Source organism: Entelurus aequoreus, linkage group LG16, assembly GCF_033978785.1.
Source record: "Entelurus aequoreus isolate RoL-2023_Sb linkage group LG16, RoL_Eaeq_v1.1, whole genome shotgun sequence".
In the NCBI taxonomy this organism is placed as follows: Eukaryota; Metazoa; Chordata; class Actinopteri; order Syngnathiformes; family Syngnathidae; genus Entelurus; species Entelurus aequoreus.
This window is the reverse complement of record NC_084746.1, coordinates 25,738,527-25,755,125: the sequence shown is the minus strand read 5'-3', so window position 1 is coordinate 25,755,125 and position 16,599 is coordinate 25,738,527. Positions and strand designations below refer to the sequence as shown.

The window sequence follows — 16,599 nt, the reverse complement described above, 5'->3', positions numbered from 1 at the left end:
CTACATTCTTTATTTTTGTTATGTTAAGTCACAATCAACGCTCTGCTGTGGGGCAAAAAAAAGTGTTGTGTGTATTAGTGTATGCGTATCTATGTGTTGGTGTGCGCAGTTTTATATGACAGCGTAATGGCGATAACCCTTCAAAATTGGGCTTTATTGCAGGTTGTACTGTATTCTTACATGTTTGGAAAATTTCTCCACAATTTGGTATGAAATTAATATGCAGACTTAAATCATTGCGATCACAGAGTACTGTAAAAACAGCTGTGTAAATTTGATTAGCATGAGCACACAAGCACTCAATGAGACAGCACACGGAGTTGGAATAAATATTAATTAAAAAAAACACCAGTTTTGCCTAAAAATTGTTACTACAACTGAAGTTAGTGTAGTGATTTAGATAACTAATTTTTTAGTTGCTCTATGTAAGTACATTACAAATATATTTAATATCCATATCACTACACTAACTTTAGAACAAATATATGGTGTACATTGTGTATATATATTGTAGGCATGTGTGTGTATATATATATATATATATATATATTGTAGGCATGTGTGTGTGTGTATATATATATATATATATATATATATATATATATATATATATATATATATATATATATATATATATATATATATATATATATACATACAGTAATATTATATATATACTGTATATATATATATATTGCCCGTATGTGGGCTCTGTACCGAGGATGTCGTTGTGGCTTGTACAGCCCTTTGAGACACTTGTGATTTAGGGCTGTATAAATAAACATTGATTGATTGATTGATATATATATATAAAATATTATAAAACATACACACATATATATATATATATATACATAAACATACACACACACATATATATATATATACATATTATATATACTTGATTTGATGATATATATATCATCAAATTCCGGAGGGCCCGCCTCAGGAAAAGCCTTATCCCTGCAGCTATAGCCGCCCTTAACAGCAGGCCCGGCCGACCTGTCTGACAAGCCTGTAAATGTGTGTTGGTCATGTATGATGTCTTTTTGTTATTTTTGTTTCGTGATGTGTAATGTCTATTGTTCAAATGTATGGCAGTGAAAATGAATTTCCCCCAACGCGGACCAATAAATCTAAATCTAAAATCTAAATATGTATATATATATATATAGTATACAGTGCATCCGTAAAGTATTCACAGCGCTTAATTTTTCCCACATTTTGTTATGTTACAGTCTTATTTCAAAATGGAATACATTTATTACTGTCAAAATTTTACACACAATATCTATAAATAAATGTAAATTTTTTGTAAAGCTTTGTGCAAATGTATCAAAAATGAAAATAATAATGAATCACGTGTACAAAAGTATTCACAGCATTTGCCACGAAGCTTAAAAGTGAGATGACGTGCATCCGGTTTCAACCGATTATCCTTGTATATATATATATATATATATATATATATATATATATATATATATATATATATATATATATATATATATATATATATATATATATATATACTGTATTGCCAAAAATATTTGGCCACCCATCCAAATGATCAGAATCAGGTGTCCTTCTTCATCGTATGGGCAGCTGTTTTCCGGCACCCGGACCTGAGGCCGAGGGTCTATGCCTTTTACCACCCCAGGCCCGGGGGGCCCTCCCGTTCATATGTCAGGACACACAGAAGTAAGCCAGGTCACCGAGCAGTCATCCAGGTCCGCCAGGCCACGCAAACCATTAGGAGCACGATAAATCGGGCAACGCAGGATCACGTGGTCGGCAGTCTGCTCCTCCGCGCCACACTCACACGTCGCGTTAGGTGCTAAGGCCCACTGGAACATGTTTGAGCGAAAGCGACCGACACCAGTTCGGAGGCGGTTAAGCCTCACCCAGGCCACTCGTGGTAGTGAGAGGCCTGGTATTGAGCCGGTGTCAGGTACGAAGTCACGGAGTCTGGAGGAGATGGTATGCTCCAGGTCCGTGCTCCATTTGTGATTCGCCCAGTGAGCCGCCCTGATGTTGCCGCCACTGCATTGCTGCAGGAGCTTCAGGGCGGCTGGTACCAGTGGGTCTCTGGAGGGGAGGCGGGGCGTTGGCTCTGAGGAGAGTGTGAGCCTTTCATGGAGCAGGTGGTTCTCATCCATGTTTGCCCGGCCCGCCAGAGTTGCTACAGCACCTTGGCGACGAAGCTCAGCGGGTTGGATGCCTGCTAAGATGGGCAGTAGCTCCACAGGGGTGGGGCGCAGGCATCCAGTGATAACACGCAAGGCTTCGTTGATCGGGACATCAAGTTGTTTAGAGTGAGCACTGCGCGCCCAGACAGGTGCGCAGTACTCAGCAGTTGAGTAGACCAGGGCAAGTGCTGCTGTTCGCAGAGTTCCTGCCCCGGCACCCCAACCGGACCCGACCAACCGTCTCAGCAGTGAGACGCGGGTGTTGAGTTTCTTGCGTGTTGCCAAGAGGTGTTTACGGAAAGTGAGCGACCTGTCCAGGGTGACCCCAAGGTATTTAGGGTCAGGACGAGGGTCTTCAGGTGTAGGACGAGGCCGGCATAGGGTAAGGGAAGCCCCATCCGGCTTCCGCACCTCGAACCTGATCTCACGTTTCGCTTCCCAATTGTATAGGTGGAAAGCTTGTGTCACCGTCTTGGATTCGCTGAGCTTCAATCTCCAGTTATGGAGGTAAGCCACTAAAGTCTCCATGTCCTGGCTTAGAGTTCCCTCCAAGGCCTGCCAGTCCCTGTCGGAGCGCAGCAGCGCGAGATCGTCCGCGTAAGCGAACCTCCGTGAGACTGTGGCAGGCAGGTCGTATGTATAGATGTTATACAGGAGGGGAGCCAGGACAGATCCCTGGGGGACGCCATTTTTCAGGCGCCGCAACCTGCTTTTATCTCCGTTACTGGTGGTGAGAGTAAAGCTGCGGTTCCAGACAAGCTCCATGATCATTTTGACCATGTGCCTGTCTGGAAGCAGGCGGAGAAGTTTGCAGGTGAGGCCGCGGTGCCAGACTGTGTCATAGGCAGCAGTCAGGTCTATGAAGACGGCACCGGCCTTCTTTTTCGCCTCAAAGCAGTCCTCGATGTCCTGGGTAAGGAGGGCGACCTGATCCACCGTGGACCTCCCACGTCGAAAACCCGCCCGCTCCCGGGGGAGGCGGGGGTCCACGATGGGCTCGACACAGGCGTGAATCAGGCGCTCGAGGACTTTAAAGGGGACGCAGAGCAACGAGATTGGTCTGTAGCTCGTTACGTCATCCTTTGGCTTGTTCGGCTTGGGGATAGCGACAACAGTGGCCCTTCTCCAAATCCTGGGGATCCGGAGTTGGCGCAGGCAAGAAGACAGGAAAACTCTCAGCCAGGACTTCATTGCAGGGGCAGCGTGGAGCACGAGTTCTGGGCAGATGTTGTCAGGCCCAGCAGACCTGCCCGGCCCGGTACACTGGAGGGCAGCTGCGAACCCCTCCGGCGAAAACTCACCGGAGATGTCACACCCGCCAGATGCTGCTGTCCTCCAGAGGTCTGCAGTTTCCCGGCGCACCGCCCGGGAAAAATCCCGACCCATCCCGGCATATGCCCCGCCCCTCACAACCTGTGCTGCAATAGCATTTGCGGCAACGGGGCATGCTCGGGGTGCGCGCTCAGACCCACCAGTCAAGTTGTTCAAAGTGCTCCACGCGATACGGCTAGTGTGCGAGAAGTCGATGGAGTGGACTGCCTCCCTCCAGCGCCGGCGCCCCCCCCCCTCCAAGAGTGGAAAGAAGGGCAGCGGCCGAACCGCCAGCCTCCGGGCCACAGGGAGCCCGGAGGAAGGCGCCATAGAGGGTCTCGCACTCGCCATCCCAGCATGGTTTGCAGTTCTTACGCCGGCCGCGTGGGATGGCTTTTTTGGCCGCAGATGTTAGTGCCCTACAGAAGTCCTGGTATGCCTCGTCCACGTTAGGTGTGTCTGGTGGTGGGAGACACCGTGTGGACTTGTTGGTATGGAGGCGATAGAGTTTCCAATTGGCCTTCCGGAAGTTCCATCGCTTCATCGGTCCGCTCGGAACTGTTGTCACGAGGTCGGGCACCGATATCAGCGACGGTCGGTGTTGCGACCTGGGGAACATTCCTAGAACACGTCTGTCGGGGAGCTGGGTGTCCACACCGACACTCACGAAAGCCAGGTCAGGGTTCGTGTCAGTGTTATGCCGAGCGGAGTGAAAGCTGGCTGGGCCCTTCGGGTTGTAGAGAAGGTTGAGCGAGTTGCGCTCTGCCCAGTCAGAAAGAGTTTCCCCGCTCGGTGAGGTGGTACTGTATCCCCACCGTGTATGCCGGCAGTTGAAATCACCAGCATATACACACGGTGGTTCAAGCACTGGCAGTGACACTGGCGTGAGTTGTGAGGGTGGTGGTTTGTAGACGTTGACAATTTTGATGTCGCCAACGTCCACTCGCAGCCACTCGATCTCGGAGTTGTCCGGTGATCGATCGGCGAGGGTCCAGCTCAGATCGTTGTGGACAAACGTGGCAAGGCCATGCTTCTTGCTCAGGATTGACCCAGCTAGCGTGAAGTTGGTGATCGCTAGCTTGTCCGCTGTTGGGCGGTGGGTTTCCTGAAGGAGGATGACCATGGCTTGGGTGGTGTGGGCCATGTGCTCGATGACGGATGTTTTGGCATCTGTGAGCCCTTCAACGTTCAGTTGCAGTATTCTTGGTTGGAGACCGGCAGCAGTGTTGCTACCAGATCTCCGCCCAGACTGCCCCTGGACGCCAGAACGGGAGGGTACCCGAGTTGAAAGTTTTTTGTTTCGCCGCGTTGCCATGGAGTAGAGCAGCGCGGTTACTTGCAGGGATCACGGCGTGAACGTAAACTTTCTCGATCCCTCGATCAGGTGTCCTAATCACTTGGCTTGGCCACAGGTGTATAAAATCAAGCACTTAGGCATGGAGACTGTTTCTACAAACATTTGTGAAAGAATGGGCCGCTCTCAGGAGCTCAGTGATTTCCAGCGTGGAACTGTCATAGGACGCCACCTGTGCAACAAATCTAGTCGTGAAATTTCCGCGCTCCTAAATATTCCAAAGTCAACTGTCTGCTTCATTATAAGAAAATGGAAGAGTTTGGGAACAACAGCAACTCAGCCACAAAGTGGTAGGCCACGTAAACTGACAGAGAGGGGTCAGCGGATGCTGAAGCGCATATTGCAAAGAGGTCATCGACTTTCTGCACAGTCAGTTGCTACAGAGCTCCAAACTGCATGGACCTTCCAATTAGCCCACGTACAGTACGCAGAGAGCTTCATGGAATGGGTTTCCATGGCCGAGCAGGTGCATCTAAGCCATACATCACCAAGTCCAATGCAAAGCGTCGTATGCAGTGGTGTAAAGCACGTCGCCCCTGGACTCTAGAGCAGTGGATACGCGTTCTCTGGAGTGATGAATCACGCTTTTCCATCTGGCAATCTGATGGACGAGTCTGGGTTTGGAGGTTGCCAGGAGAACGCTACATTTCGGACTGCATTGTGACGAGTGTGAAATTTGGTGGAAGATGAATTATGGTGTGGGATTGTTTTACAGGAGTTGGGCTTGGCCCCTTAGTTCCAGTGAAATTAACTTTAAATGCTTCAGGATACCAAAACATTTTGGACAATTCCATGCTCCCAACCTTGTGGGAACAGTTTGGAGCGGTCCACTTTATGCACCAGTGCACAAAGCAAGTTCCATAAAGACATGGATGACAGAGTCTGCTGTGAATGAACTTGACTGGCCTGGACAGAGTCCTGACCTGAACCCGATAGAACACATTTGGGATGAATTACAACGGAGGCTGAGAGCCAGGCCTTCTCGACCAACATCAGTGTGTGACCTCACCAATGCGCTTTTGAAAGAATGGTCGAAAATTCCTATAAACACTCTCTGTAACTTTGTGGACAGCCTTCCCAGAAGAGTTGAAGCTGTAATAGCTGCAAAAGGTGGACCCACATCATATTGAACCCTATGGGTTAGGAATGGGATGGCACTTTAAGTTAATATGTGAGTCAAGGCAGGTGGCCAAATACTTTTGGCAATATAGTGCACATTATGTGTGTGTATATATACATATATACACACACACAAAACATATATGTGTGTGTGCATATTGTTACTTTAAATGCAGTCTGCTTTTGGCCCCTGGCCAAACTGTTTTATCCCAATGTGGCCTCAAAGTCAAAGAGTTAGGACACCCCTGCTTTAGAGTATTCATATTACACAGGAACTACAGTTTTTGTCCTGCTGTAGTGTGTCCATTGACAGACATGCAACATGATGGACGTGTCTTTGTGATAAAGCAACAGTGCAACATGCACTTTGTCTTCTGACAAGTGGGTGCACTTTGAGCATTGTTTTTGCCGAGCGACGCGTTGTACTATATGCTTAACATTCCAGGAAACTAGGGTTTAATAATAATAATGGTAATCATTTCACTAAGAACTGTCTAGCTTTATATTGTTTCATGGTAGTTTAATTAATGATTTATTAATTAATTAATGCCAAGTATTCCATGATTGCGAGAGTCGCACAAAACGCCAATAAATAAATAATAAAGACTATTTCACCTCAAGGAGGAAATAAATAAATTAATGTCCCTGCCTGTCCTCACAGCAGTCGCTTCATGCGGCAGGTGTGCTTCTCGATGTGCATGGTGGCTCGGTCCGTGGAGCTGGTCAGGACGTCCAGCGCCTCGTCCTGCCGCTCCAGTTCCGTTTCTGCCTCCAGAGCCAGGTTCTTCAGCTGCATCAGCATCTGCAAACACACACACGCACACATACACACCCACGTACGCACACACGTTTGTTAAAGTCATTACACACCCTGTGGTCAAGCGAGGCACAGGACACAAATAAAAAGACAGATTTAATAATAATAATGAAGCATAAGAATATGAGAAATAAAGAGCAGTTGCAGAGGAAGTGTAAGGTTTGGGTCACTCTGTAGATGCTTGCAAAACAGCAGAGCGCTCCCATTATATACAACACCTGGAATAAATGATGGAATCGCCAGTATTGGAGGATGTTATTAGTTTTTTTCTACCGTTTGACCCTTTGGGGGTTGCGGAGTGTGGTGATCAATCAACATATTTTGCGACACTGCGTAATGATTTGTCGTCTTGAAAAAGTTTGATAATCCTCTCCTTTGTTTGAATCGACATCTCTCGATGATTCATGTCAATCTCCCTGGGGCCTCATGTATAAAGCGTGCGTACGCACAAAAACCTGCCATACACCTTTTTTCACGGCAATGTTGAGATGGATGAAATAGGGCTGGACAATTAATTTAATTTCAATCACGATTTTGATTTTGACTTCTCATGATCATAAAAATATTATAATCCAAAAAAATATTAATGAGCCGTGCAACATGTATGCAAATTCCTGAGCTTGTAATGGTGAAATGGATGACTGAGCGTATGAGTGAAAAAAGAGCATGTAAATTAGAAATTTGGGATCTCAACACAGTTGATACTTTTTCAAACAGCACTTGTATGCCTGATCAATAATCACTAAACTCAACAAAAAAAAGTAAGGCATATGATTACCGCATTTACATAACCAAGGACAGAATCACAGAATTGGCCAATAAAACGAAATCCGCTGTTAACGCAGAATATCACAAACATGTACATCAAAGTGATTGAATTGTTGTCATTGTGAGGAGAAAGAACATTTGTTTGGGAACATATAGGTCCAGTACCGCTCATTTATCCCTAAAAACTCAACCACCCTGTCCTGAACTAAACAATGTCAAGACGGCCACTTCAAACACCGACTAACCTACAAAGCTAGAAAGAACAATCCATATACCCACAAAACATCTCATCTTCTTGTGTTGTTGTAAAAGACGATGTAAGATCAATGTACAAACAGGACAGCAGTTGCAACTTGAGGCTCACACTTTTATTTTCTTTCAAACAGCCTCAAGTCACCTTTACACGACGAGCTCAGAACAGCACACTTCCCCCTTCACAATAACAGCGCTGTGCGTAACATTTGGTCTAACTGCACTAACAAAATAAAGGTTTCAAAAAAGTGCCTCATACAAGCATAATGTACTTAGAGCACTTTTAATGTACTTAGAGCACTTTTTGATAGATTTACACAATTACTATGCTTTGAAGTAAAATACTGGTCAAAAGTGTCCATAAATGTATTGCACCATAACATGTGACGGTTTTTGGATTTAATTAACACATATTTTATGAAATTGTATATACACTACAGTTCAAAAATTTGGGGTCACATTGAAATGTCCTTATTTTTGAAGGAAAAGCACTGTACTTTTCAATGAAGATAACTTTAAACTGGTCTTAACTTTAAAGAAATACACTCTATACATTCTTAATGTGGTAAATGACTATTCTAACTGCAAATGTCTGGTTTTTGGTGCAATATATACATAGGTGTATAGAGGCCCATTTCCAGCAACTATCACTCCAGTGTTCTAATGGTACAATGTGTTTGCTCATTGGCTCAGAAGGCTAATTGATGATTAGAAAAACCTTGTGCAATCATGTTCAAACATCTGAAAACAGTTTAGCTCGTTACAGAAGCTACAAAACTGACCTTCCTTTGAGCAGATTGAGTTTCTGGAGCATCACATTTGTGGGGTCAATTAAACGCTCAAAATGGCCAGAAAAAGAGAACTTTCATCTGAAACTCGACTGTCTATTCTTGTTCTTAGAAATGAAGGCTATTCCACAAAATTGTTTGGGTGACCCCAAACTTTTGAACGGTAGTGTATGACACAAAAAGCACACTGTCTATGGTGGTAAAATAAGTGTAAAAGGTAAAAACTGGAATTTTTAAACATTTAAAAAGAAAATCTTAGTTTTCTTTTTTTTTTTATATTGCGATTTTTACGTATTTAAATGTATTGTTGTTACTATTATTACCTTTTACTTGTTTTTGTTTAGTCGTTATTAATTCATATCCAGTTGTTCTTTTCAATTATATTTAAAGTTGAGTTTTGACTGTACAAAAAAAAGTTATGTTTTTAAATTAATGAATAATTGTGTTATTAATCGTGATTTCAATAGCAATCAAAATAATCGTTATTAGTTTTTCCATAATCATCTAACTCTAGTATCAGGCGTGAACTGAACATGGAAATGTGCGGTGCCTCACGTCCAATTTGTGGCTGGCGTACGCACACGTGTATAATTTAGCGACACACAAAGGTGATGCTGGGTAACTGTTTAAATAACAACATGTGCAAACTATTATTCCTCAGACTGATTGATGTGCACTTCAAAGACCTTTAAACTATTAACACACCTTGCTGAACACACCACGGCGAGGGGCCATGCACTGCCTGTGTCCATAAAGATTTTAACCACACTGGGTATCCTCACAACTTGGGCAATCCAGAGGGAGCTTGGCATCCGATCGGGACTGTGCCAGTCGACCCTGAACCGAGTCATGCCAGGCGCATGGCACGGAATTATCGGCATGTTAGTAAAGTATATCAATTTACCATACAGTGCAGCCGAAAGAGCCAACGTTAAAGCGCAATTTGCAGCAACAGCTGGTTTTCCTAATGTAATTGGAGATATCGACTGCACACACATGGCTCTAAAAGCGTCATCATTTGACACACATGTCACGTCAATATGTCAATTTCAACAGGAAACATTTTCATTCGATCGATGTACAGATCATGTGTGATTTTCAAAAACAATGAAGCAACATTGTAGCAATATGGCCTGGTTTAACATGTGATTCTTACATTCTAAGTAACTGCATGGTTGGGAACTAACTACAAGCTGGCATTGTGTAAGAGTTGTGACTTCTTGATGAGTACATGTATTTAGGTAATTGTCCCAATATTATCCACTTGATGCACATTGAGCCTATGTGCCTCCCAAATGTTATATCCCGTTTTTGCAGCATCATTACGAGTCAGAGGTTAAAGTTAGTGACTTGCTGCTTGTTTTCTGGTTAACATGCCCATGATTGTCTCTGTGTGCAAAGTATACTCATGTTAAATGCGTAAATGTAAAACACCTAACCACAGTTTTCCCCCGGTGCATGCAGTGCTGCACAATCTTGCAACAATAGTGGAATTTAATAAATGTTTGCACTCCAGCAAGAAGGACCTACATGTCTTGTTTTGCTCTTGCTCATTATCTTTGTTTTCTAAATGTGGAGGGCGGGATCTCAGGCATATGGCTAATTTAAATATGATTTGCGTACTTAAATGGGATTAGACAGGGCATGGCCAGGACGTGCAACATATGCGCTCAATTCCACGTTGATTGGGATGTACAAAAGAAATGTGGTTGGATTAATGCGTGAGCACACCTTAATACATCTGAAACTGTGCTTACGATATTTTCTGGATATGAGCATACCCCATTTTATTAGTAGGAAATCCACACAACTCTTAATAGATGAGGCCCCTGGTCTTTCAGGTCGTTGTTAACTTGTTTGTGACATGGACCTGGGCATTGTTACTTGATGAGGTGAAGGTCTTGTTAAGGTTCACCAGTCGCACCGGCTGTCTGTTTTTCCCACCTGGTCCAACATCTCTACAAGGTGTGAACACTCATCTTTAAATGCAGACTAATGAACAGATTTAATCGGACACAGGTTGATGATTCCATATTTCTCACAATGCTAAATCTAAAAATTAAACTGTTACTGACTACTACAATTTATTTTCTTGATTTGTTTTACTTTTTCTTCAAGCCAGAAAGTTGCCAATTAAAATGACTGTAGTTTTGTGTCTTGTCTGTTATCTCAAAGTCTTGGCATTCAATATTTTTTGCAGGAGTTAGGGAGGATCTTTGATCTATGACTAAAATGTATTGCTTGTGCTTAATTTCACTACTTTATTTATGACTATAAAATCTAGTTGCTGAGGTAAAACTGGAAAGGTGTCAGTTGCAGTGGTAAAATTTAATGTTTGGGTCAGTGGAAAATAATAGAAACACCTCTCAGTATGAAACTAGAATATTACAATGACAGTGATTTTTTTTCTACAAATTATTTTTACAATAAAGACATGACATAAATTAAAATGTACAATTATAGATATAAAATAATCTCTAAATGATTTTGAATTCATATATATATTTTTATATATTCTCTTTTTTATTAAAACTATATATTTTGTATCTATTACCTCTAAATGGTATACATTAATGGGGCTCTTGTATTACATGTGATTGGATTGTGCAGGTGTACCTAATGTTGTGGCCAAACAAAACCCTCAACATTGTAAATAATTACCTGTTTTAAGTTCATTTATCTCAATACCACTTATGATGTAACCAAATGCCATCCCCGAACTGACCTTTCTGATGTTACGTGTCTCTAAGAGCCCAAACGTGTCGTGCAGTCACACCACAAGAACCGATAATGTCTCTTTCCCGCCCTTAAAGCCTGCACGGACTTTGGTTTGTGGTCTCACCAAAATCCTTGTTTTTTATTTGAAAGCTTGAAGCATTACATAAAACTGAGGGGGAAAAAAATCCCAGTGTATGCACTGCGGCTTGGAACGGAACTATTAAAATATATGCTACTAAAACCAAAGGATTATTTACAACGGGCACAGTCAAACCCACCTCAGACACTTTATTAGGTACACATCATACTTAACTTAGGCGATTCCTAATATTTTGGTTGCCCTGATGCAATGTCTTTGGGAAGACAGATATTTTGATACAGCTCTTGTATTGTGTGTACCCAATGAGATAGTGCAGTAGCTAATCTAGTGGTCAGTGGAAGTAACTGCAGCATAGCGTCGTGTGAAAAAACAAGGACACATATGTTGCAACTTTTTTGTCAAAACATGCACATGTGATATTAGTTTTCTGAAAAATACCAAGACCGTGGCGCTGTTATCAAACCCAATAAGTTGGATTGACTTGAAATTTCTCAAGGAGCTCTACACAAACATTCACTGTAACTTAAGGGTGCAAACCTTTAGGGACTGACAAGCACATGTGGGTTACATTTGAGCAGGATTGCATTAAAAACATGGCCGCCATTAAGGAAAACAGGCAGGACTTAGCAATAAGTGTGTAACAATTAATCAATACACCAATATATGGATGTACTGTATATTCCTAAATTTCAAGTATATCGATTTGTGCTTGGCAAGTTTGGATTCCAAGAGATAGGTATCGATACAAGATTGCTGTAAAAGATTAGGGTTGGGTATCGAGTATCGAGTATCGATTGGAACCGGGACTAACTTTCCGATTCTCCTGGAATTGTTCAAAAGTTTAAATTTCGATTCCTAGTTTCGATACCCAGTCCGCCGACTGGAAAAAAATATGTCCGCCGAACCGGAAGAAGAAGCCGCTGAACACCAACGAAGAAGCGCCCACCGCCGGAAGTGTTAGCATAGCCGAGCGAGTCAGTCAAGCTCCAGCATGGATAGTGGGCGTCGGTGTTCGAAAGTGTGGCTTTACTTTACAAAAAAAAATTAAATAACCGCGAAATAACAGAGCTCCATGTCCATCAAGAAACGAGTGGAGAGAGAGCTGCAGATGTACCAGGACGTTCCACCGATACTTATGTCTGACGACCCTGCTGCATGGTGGTGGTCCGGTGGAACCAACATCCTTTGCTGTCAGATCTCGCTTTCTCCTATTTATGCGTTCAAGCTTCTTCCACACCCAGCGAACGTGTATTCTCCACAGCAGGAGACACTATCTGTCCAGAACGCTCACGCATCCTGCCTGAGAAGGCGGATATGGTCATTTTCCTAAACAAGAACTGTCTCTGATTTCATACTGTACCTGCTGCTAATCTGGACTGGGTTTTGCAAGTTGTTTCTTATTGTTTATTTGCTTTTCTGCACCAGGTTAGCCCATCAGTGGGAGCACGGTAACATTTTTAAGTACCTGCAGCATCATACACTTGTGTGTGTAAATGTGTTTTCATGAGGTTTCCTGCAGCATCGTACACTTAAGTGTAAATGTGTTTTCATGAGGTTTTCAAAAATAAAGCTCTCTTGAGGAAAGTGTACCCCTGGGAAAATGTATTCATAATTTATAATATTTATATTCAAGTTCATAGATTTGATATTTATATTCTAGTTGAAAACAGCCCTGTGAGGAATTTATAGTAAAGTTCATAAAAAGTTAATAGAATTAAAATTGATGGAGAATGTCAGACTATTTCATTCAGAAAGACTGTAGGTTAGCTAGCTCATTTAAAATATCCTAAACTTTTTTTTGACCCTGCCTCTGAAAAGAATCGGAATCGAGAATCGTCAGGAATCGGAATCGGAATCGGAATCGTTTGAATTCAAACAATACCCAACCCTATAAAAGATCTGTGTGCCTTTAAGAAGTGGTGCTGTTGTGTGTGACGTGTGCGAGAGTGGTCCACTAGTGACTGGAGTCCTCTGAGAGTTTGGGTGTATGTGTATTCAGTGTTTAAACGTGAGCTTTGACTCCCTGAGGTTGTTACGGCTTGTTAGGAAGGCGACTGAGCGTGTGTCTACAACTGTGTTTCTCCTTCTCCACTGCCGGTCATTTCAAAATCATAACTTTCAGCTACAGTACGATTGCAAAAGCCACAATAAATACAAACAACACAATGATAAAGCCGCAACACAATTTTAAACCACAGAAGACGCGGCCGACACAATGGAAGTGACAGCGGTGCAAGCGACGCACTGATTCCTGGAACACAAGGAGAAATCATTTCATGAGAAACTAAAACATAGAAGAGATGGATGAAGGAGGCTATGGAAGTTAGAAATCCAACGCAATCAACAAGGATGAGGGGGCATACATGCTGCCGCAAACCTAAGAGGTTGTCTGTCATCGGCGATGCGAGGGCAGAGAACAGATTTTGTATGGCCGGGTCAGGGGAACATTATTTAGCAGGTAAATTTACTCTTAAAATGTTGGTTACTCTACTTTTATTGAAAAATGCTTAAATGTTTAAAATGTGAGCAGAAAGTGTTTCCTCTTGTTAATTCAACCTTAAGTGTTGGCTGCACGTTATTCAAATAAGATGCGAATGCATTGACAATTAATTGTTCTTTACTTGCTTCTTTGTATCCATAATTCATTTATAAATAATTCCCTTACAAGAAATAACAGGAATATAAGAAAATTCACCTGCAGTGTCTGGTATCCACTAGGGCTGCAACTAACGATTAATTTGATAATCGATTAATCTGTCGATTATTACTTCGATTAATCGATTAATAATCGGATACAGGAGACAAACTACATTTCTATCCTTTCCAGTATTTTATTGAAAAAAAAAACAGCATACTGGCACCATACTTATTTTGATTATTGTTTATCAGCTGTTTGTACATGTTGCAGTTTATAAATAAAGGTTCATAAAAATTTTAAAAAAATAAATAAATAAATAAACATTGCCTCTGCGCATACGCATAGCATAGATCCAACGAATCGGTGACTAAATGAACCGCCAACTATTTTTATAATCGATTTTAATCGATTAGTTGTTGCAGCCCTAGTATCCACTATGTATTTCACAGTCACACTGCTTGATTTATTTTGCTAAAATGTTACTGTATTGATTGTATCATTCTAAAAAAATTACTATCATTCCTGAATTGTCTCAGCAACCAGAAATATCGAATCGAATCGTTGTTAAAACGAATCATTACACCCCTACTTGTCAAGTAATTGTTCATAAGTCATTACTCATTTGTCTAATAAATATAAAACTTTAAGGATGTACTGTATGCATTACATACAAGATAGCATACCGGTACTTTAAAAAATCTTTTTGACCACCTCACATTGTTTACATTGTGTGTCTTCATTTTTTTTAGGAGCGAAAATCCCATACATGGGATTGAATGGTCCACATGCTTTTCACCTGTTTGAGCTCTTGGGCTTCGGCCTGGCTGACGGTCGGCTGGAGTACTTGCACGTGCAGCTGGGACAGCTCTCCTGCTGCGACCTCCATCGGGATATCCGTGTCCTGGCCCCTGTGCGACAGACCTTTGGGTTGGAGATGGTGAAAGTGAGAGAAAGCATGTGTTGTCCTGTTAGGAGTAACAGGCAATGCTTTGTGTCCTTGATGGCTTGGCAGTGCTATACTGCCACTAAGTGGTCACATTTACAGTCAGTCTTCTTACCATCACAGGAAATGGAGCCCTCAGGGACACACGAAGGTGAAGCAGGAGAAACCTTAAAGGCAGCGTATTCACTGGTGAACTCCACCTTCTTCTTGTACTGCATCTCCAGCACGGACAGCGCCTCCGGCATCTTTGCAGACAAGAGTCGGTAGCAAACATCCGGCTTCCCGATAAACCTCTGCCTGACCGTGATCTCGTACGGGCTGTGCACTTGGATTTCGTCTATTTCGTTTCGTTGGAAGCAGTGCAGCAGCTGGCAGCCGGTGTTCCTCACCTCCAGCGAGGACACCAGCACCAGGAGACAGCCGGGCTTCAAGTCACAATCTCTGCCTTTGGACACGATAGCCGGGATGCTTGCAATCACCTTACTCCTGTCGGGGCCTCTGTAGGCTGCGGCAGCCGCCAGAGCAGCATCCTCGGCCTTGGCTTCCTGCTGAATCTTCCGTGGAATTTTCCCAAAAGGCCACCAGGAAGGAGATTCCAGCTGTGACAGGAACCTGCAAGACACACACTCTCCATTAAATAAATAGTAGGAGCTTTTCTCTTACAAAGAGCACTTCATTGTTCCATTATATTCCAAAATTGGACACATCTGAGCTGAAGAAAGTGTCATACTTATCAGCCACTCCCAGGTCCGAGTCAATCTTCTCCAGGTCTTGGATCATGTGGTCAAACTGCTCTCCTTGGTGGCTCAGCACAGTCCCAGTGTCCTCCAGTCGCCTCTGATCCCCGGCCACAAGGCTGATGAGGTCCCGGCCTTTGGAGGTCCGATTTTCGGCTTGCCCCTTGGCCTCTGAGCCGGGGGACAAGAGGCGTTCCCTCCAGAAATGCTCCAGTACGTTATAAACCACCACCCTATTGGGCTTCAGGGAACCGAACCAGTGCTTGGCGTTGCCTTCTTCCAAGACTGTTAGAGTGCTGAAGATGAAGCTGGACGACTCCATTTTGATCTCCATGATCCTGGAGAGGGAGAAGCTGGCAAGGTTTTCCTTCGTTTGGTTGGAGATGAAACACAGCGTGGTTCTGCTCAGGGAGAGCGTACCATTCTCCCATCTTTTGTCTGAGTTAATGTAGTAGGAGCCGGGCCAGCTGTGGATGAAAACGCCCCGGCTCATTGTGTGGGGTTCTGCAGGCTAATTTAGGATGCGAGCTAGCTTTTACGGATCTAACCTGCTACACGCACACGACGTTATTTTCGCAGCTAAGTCGTCAAAAAATGGAATCTTTCTCGTCCGTTATTAGCAATTTGATATATATATATATATATATTGAAACTAACCTACCTGTATCACCCATTTAAAAAAACACATTCCCGTTTAAATAAAACTATAGTGCCAGCATGTTGTTGGGGTGCGTATGTTTTTAAGAGGAGTGTTTATTCCGGAAGTAAGTGTCGCGGTCTTTAATTTCCGACGAGAAAGTCTACGGACAGACTGGCTAAAACGTAACAGCCACAATGTTTGAGTGGTACAGTTGTGTAAACATGC

The 16,599-nt window shown here is 43.1% G+C and overlaps 1 protein-coding gene across 3 annotated transcripts; it reads right to left on the bottom strand.

Annotated features, from left to right (window-relative positions):
• Positions 1-4,876: 4,876 nt before the first annotated feature.
• snap47 (synaptosome associated protein 47) lies at positions 4,877-16,500 on the bottom strand. 3 transcript variants are annotated; one of them, XM_062022477.1, is made up of 5 exons: positions 16,155-16,500; positions 15,728-16,072; positions 15,113-15,609; positions 14,851-14,975; positions 4,877-6,775 (listed from the first exon to the last, which is right to left on the bottom strand). In XM_062022477.1, the coding sequence occupies exons 1-5, from the start codon at positions 16,163-16,165 to the stop codon at positions 6,629-6,631; spliced, it is 1,125 nt and encodes a 374-aa protein (XP_061878461.1). In that variant the 5' UTR covers positions 16,166-16,500; the 3' UTR covers positions 4,877-6,628. The 3 variants fall into 3 exon arrangements, with proteins under 3 accessions (XP_061878461.1, XP_061878462.1, XP_061878459.1); XM_062022478.1 differs by having other exon boundaries at positions 4,879-6,775; positions 16,396-16,418; XM_062022475.1 differs by having other exon boundaries at positions 4,882-6,775; positions 15,728-16,500.
• Between the last annotated feature and the right edge of the window lie 99 nt (positions 16,501-16,599).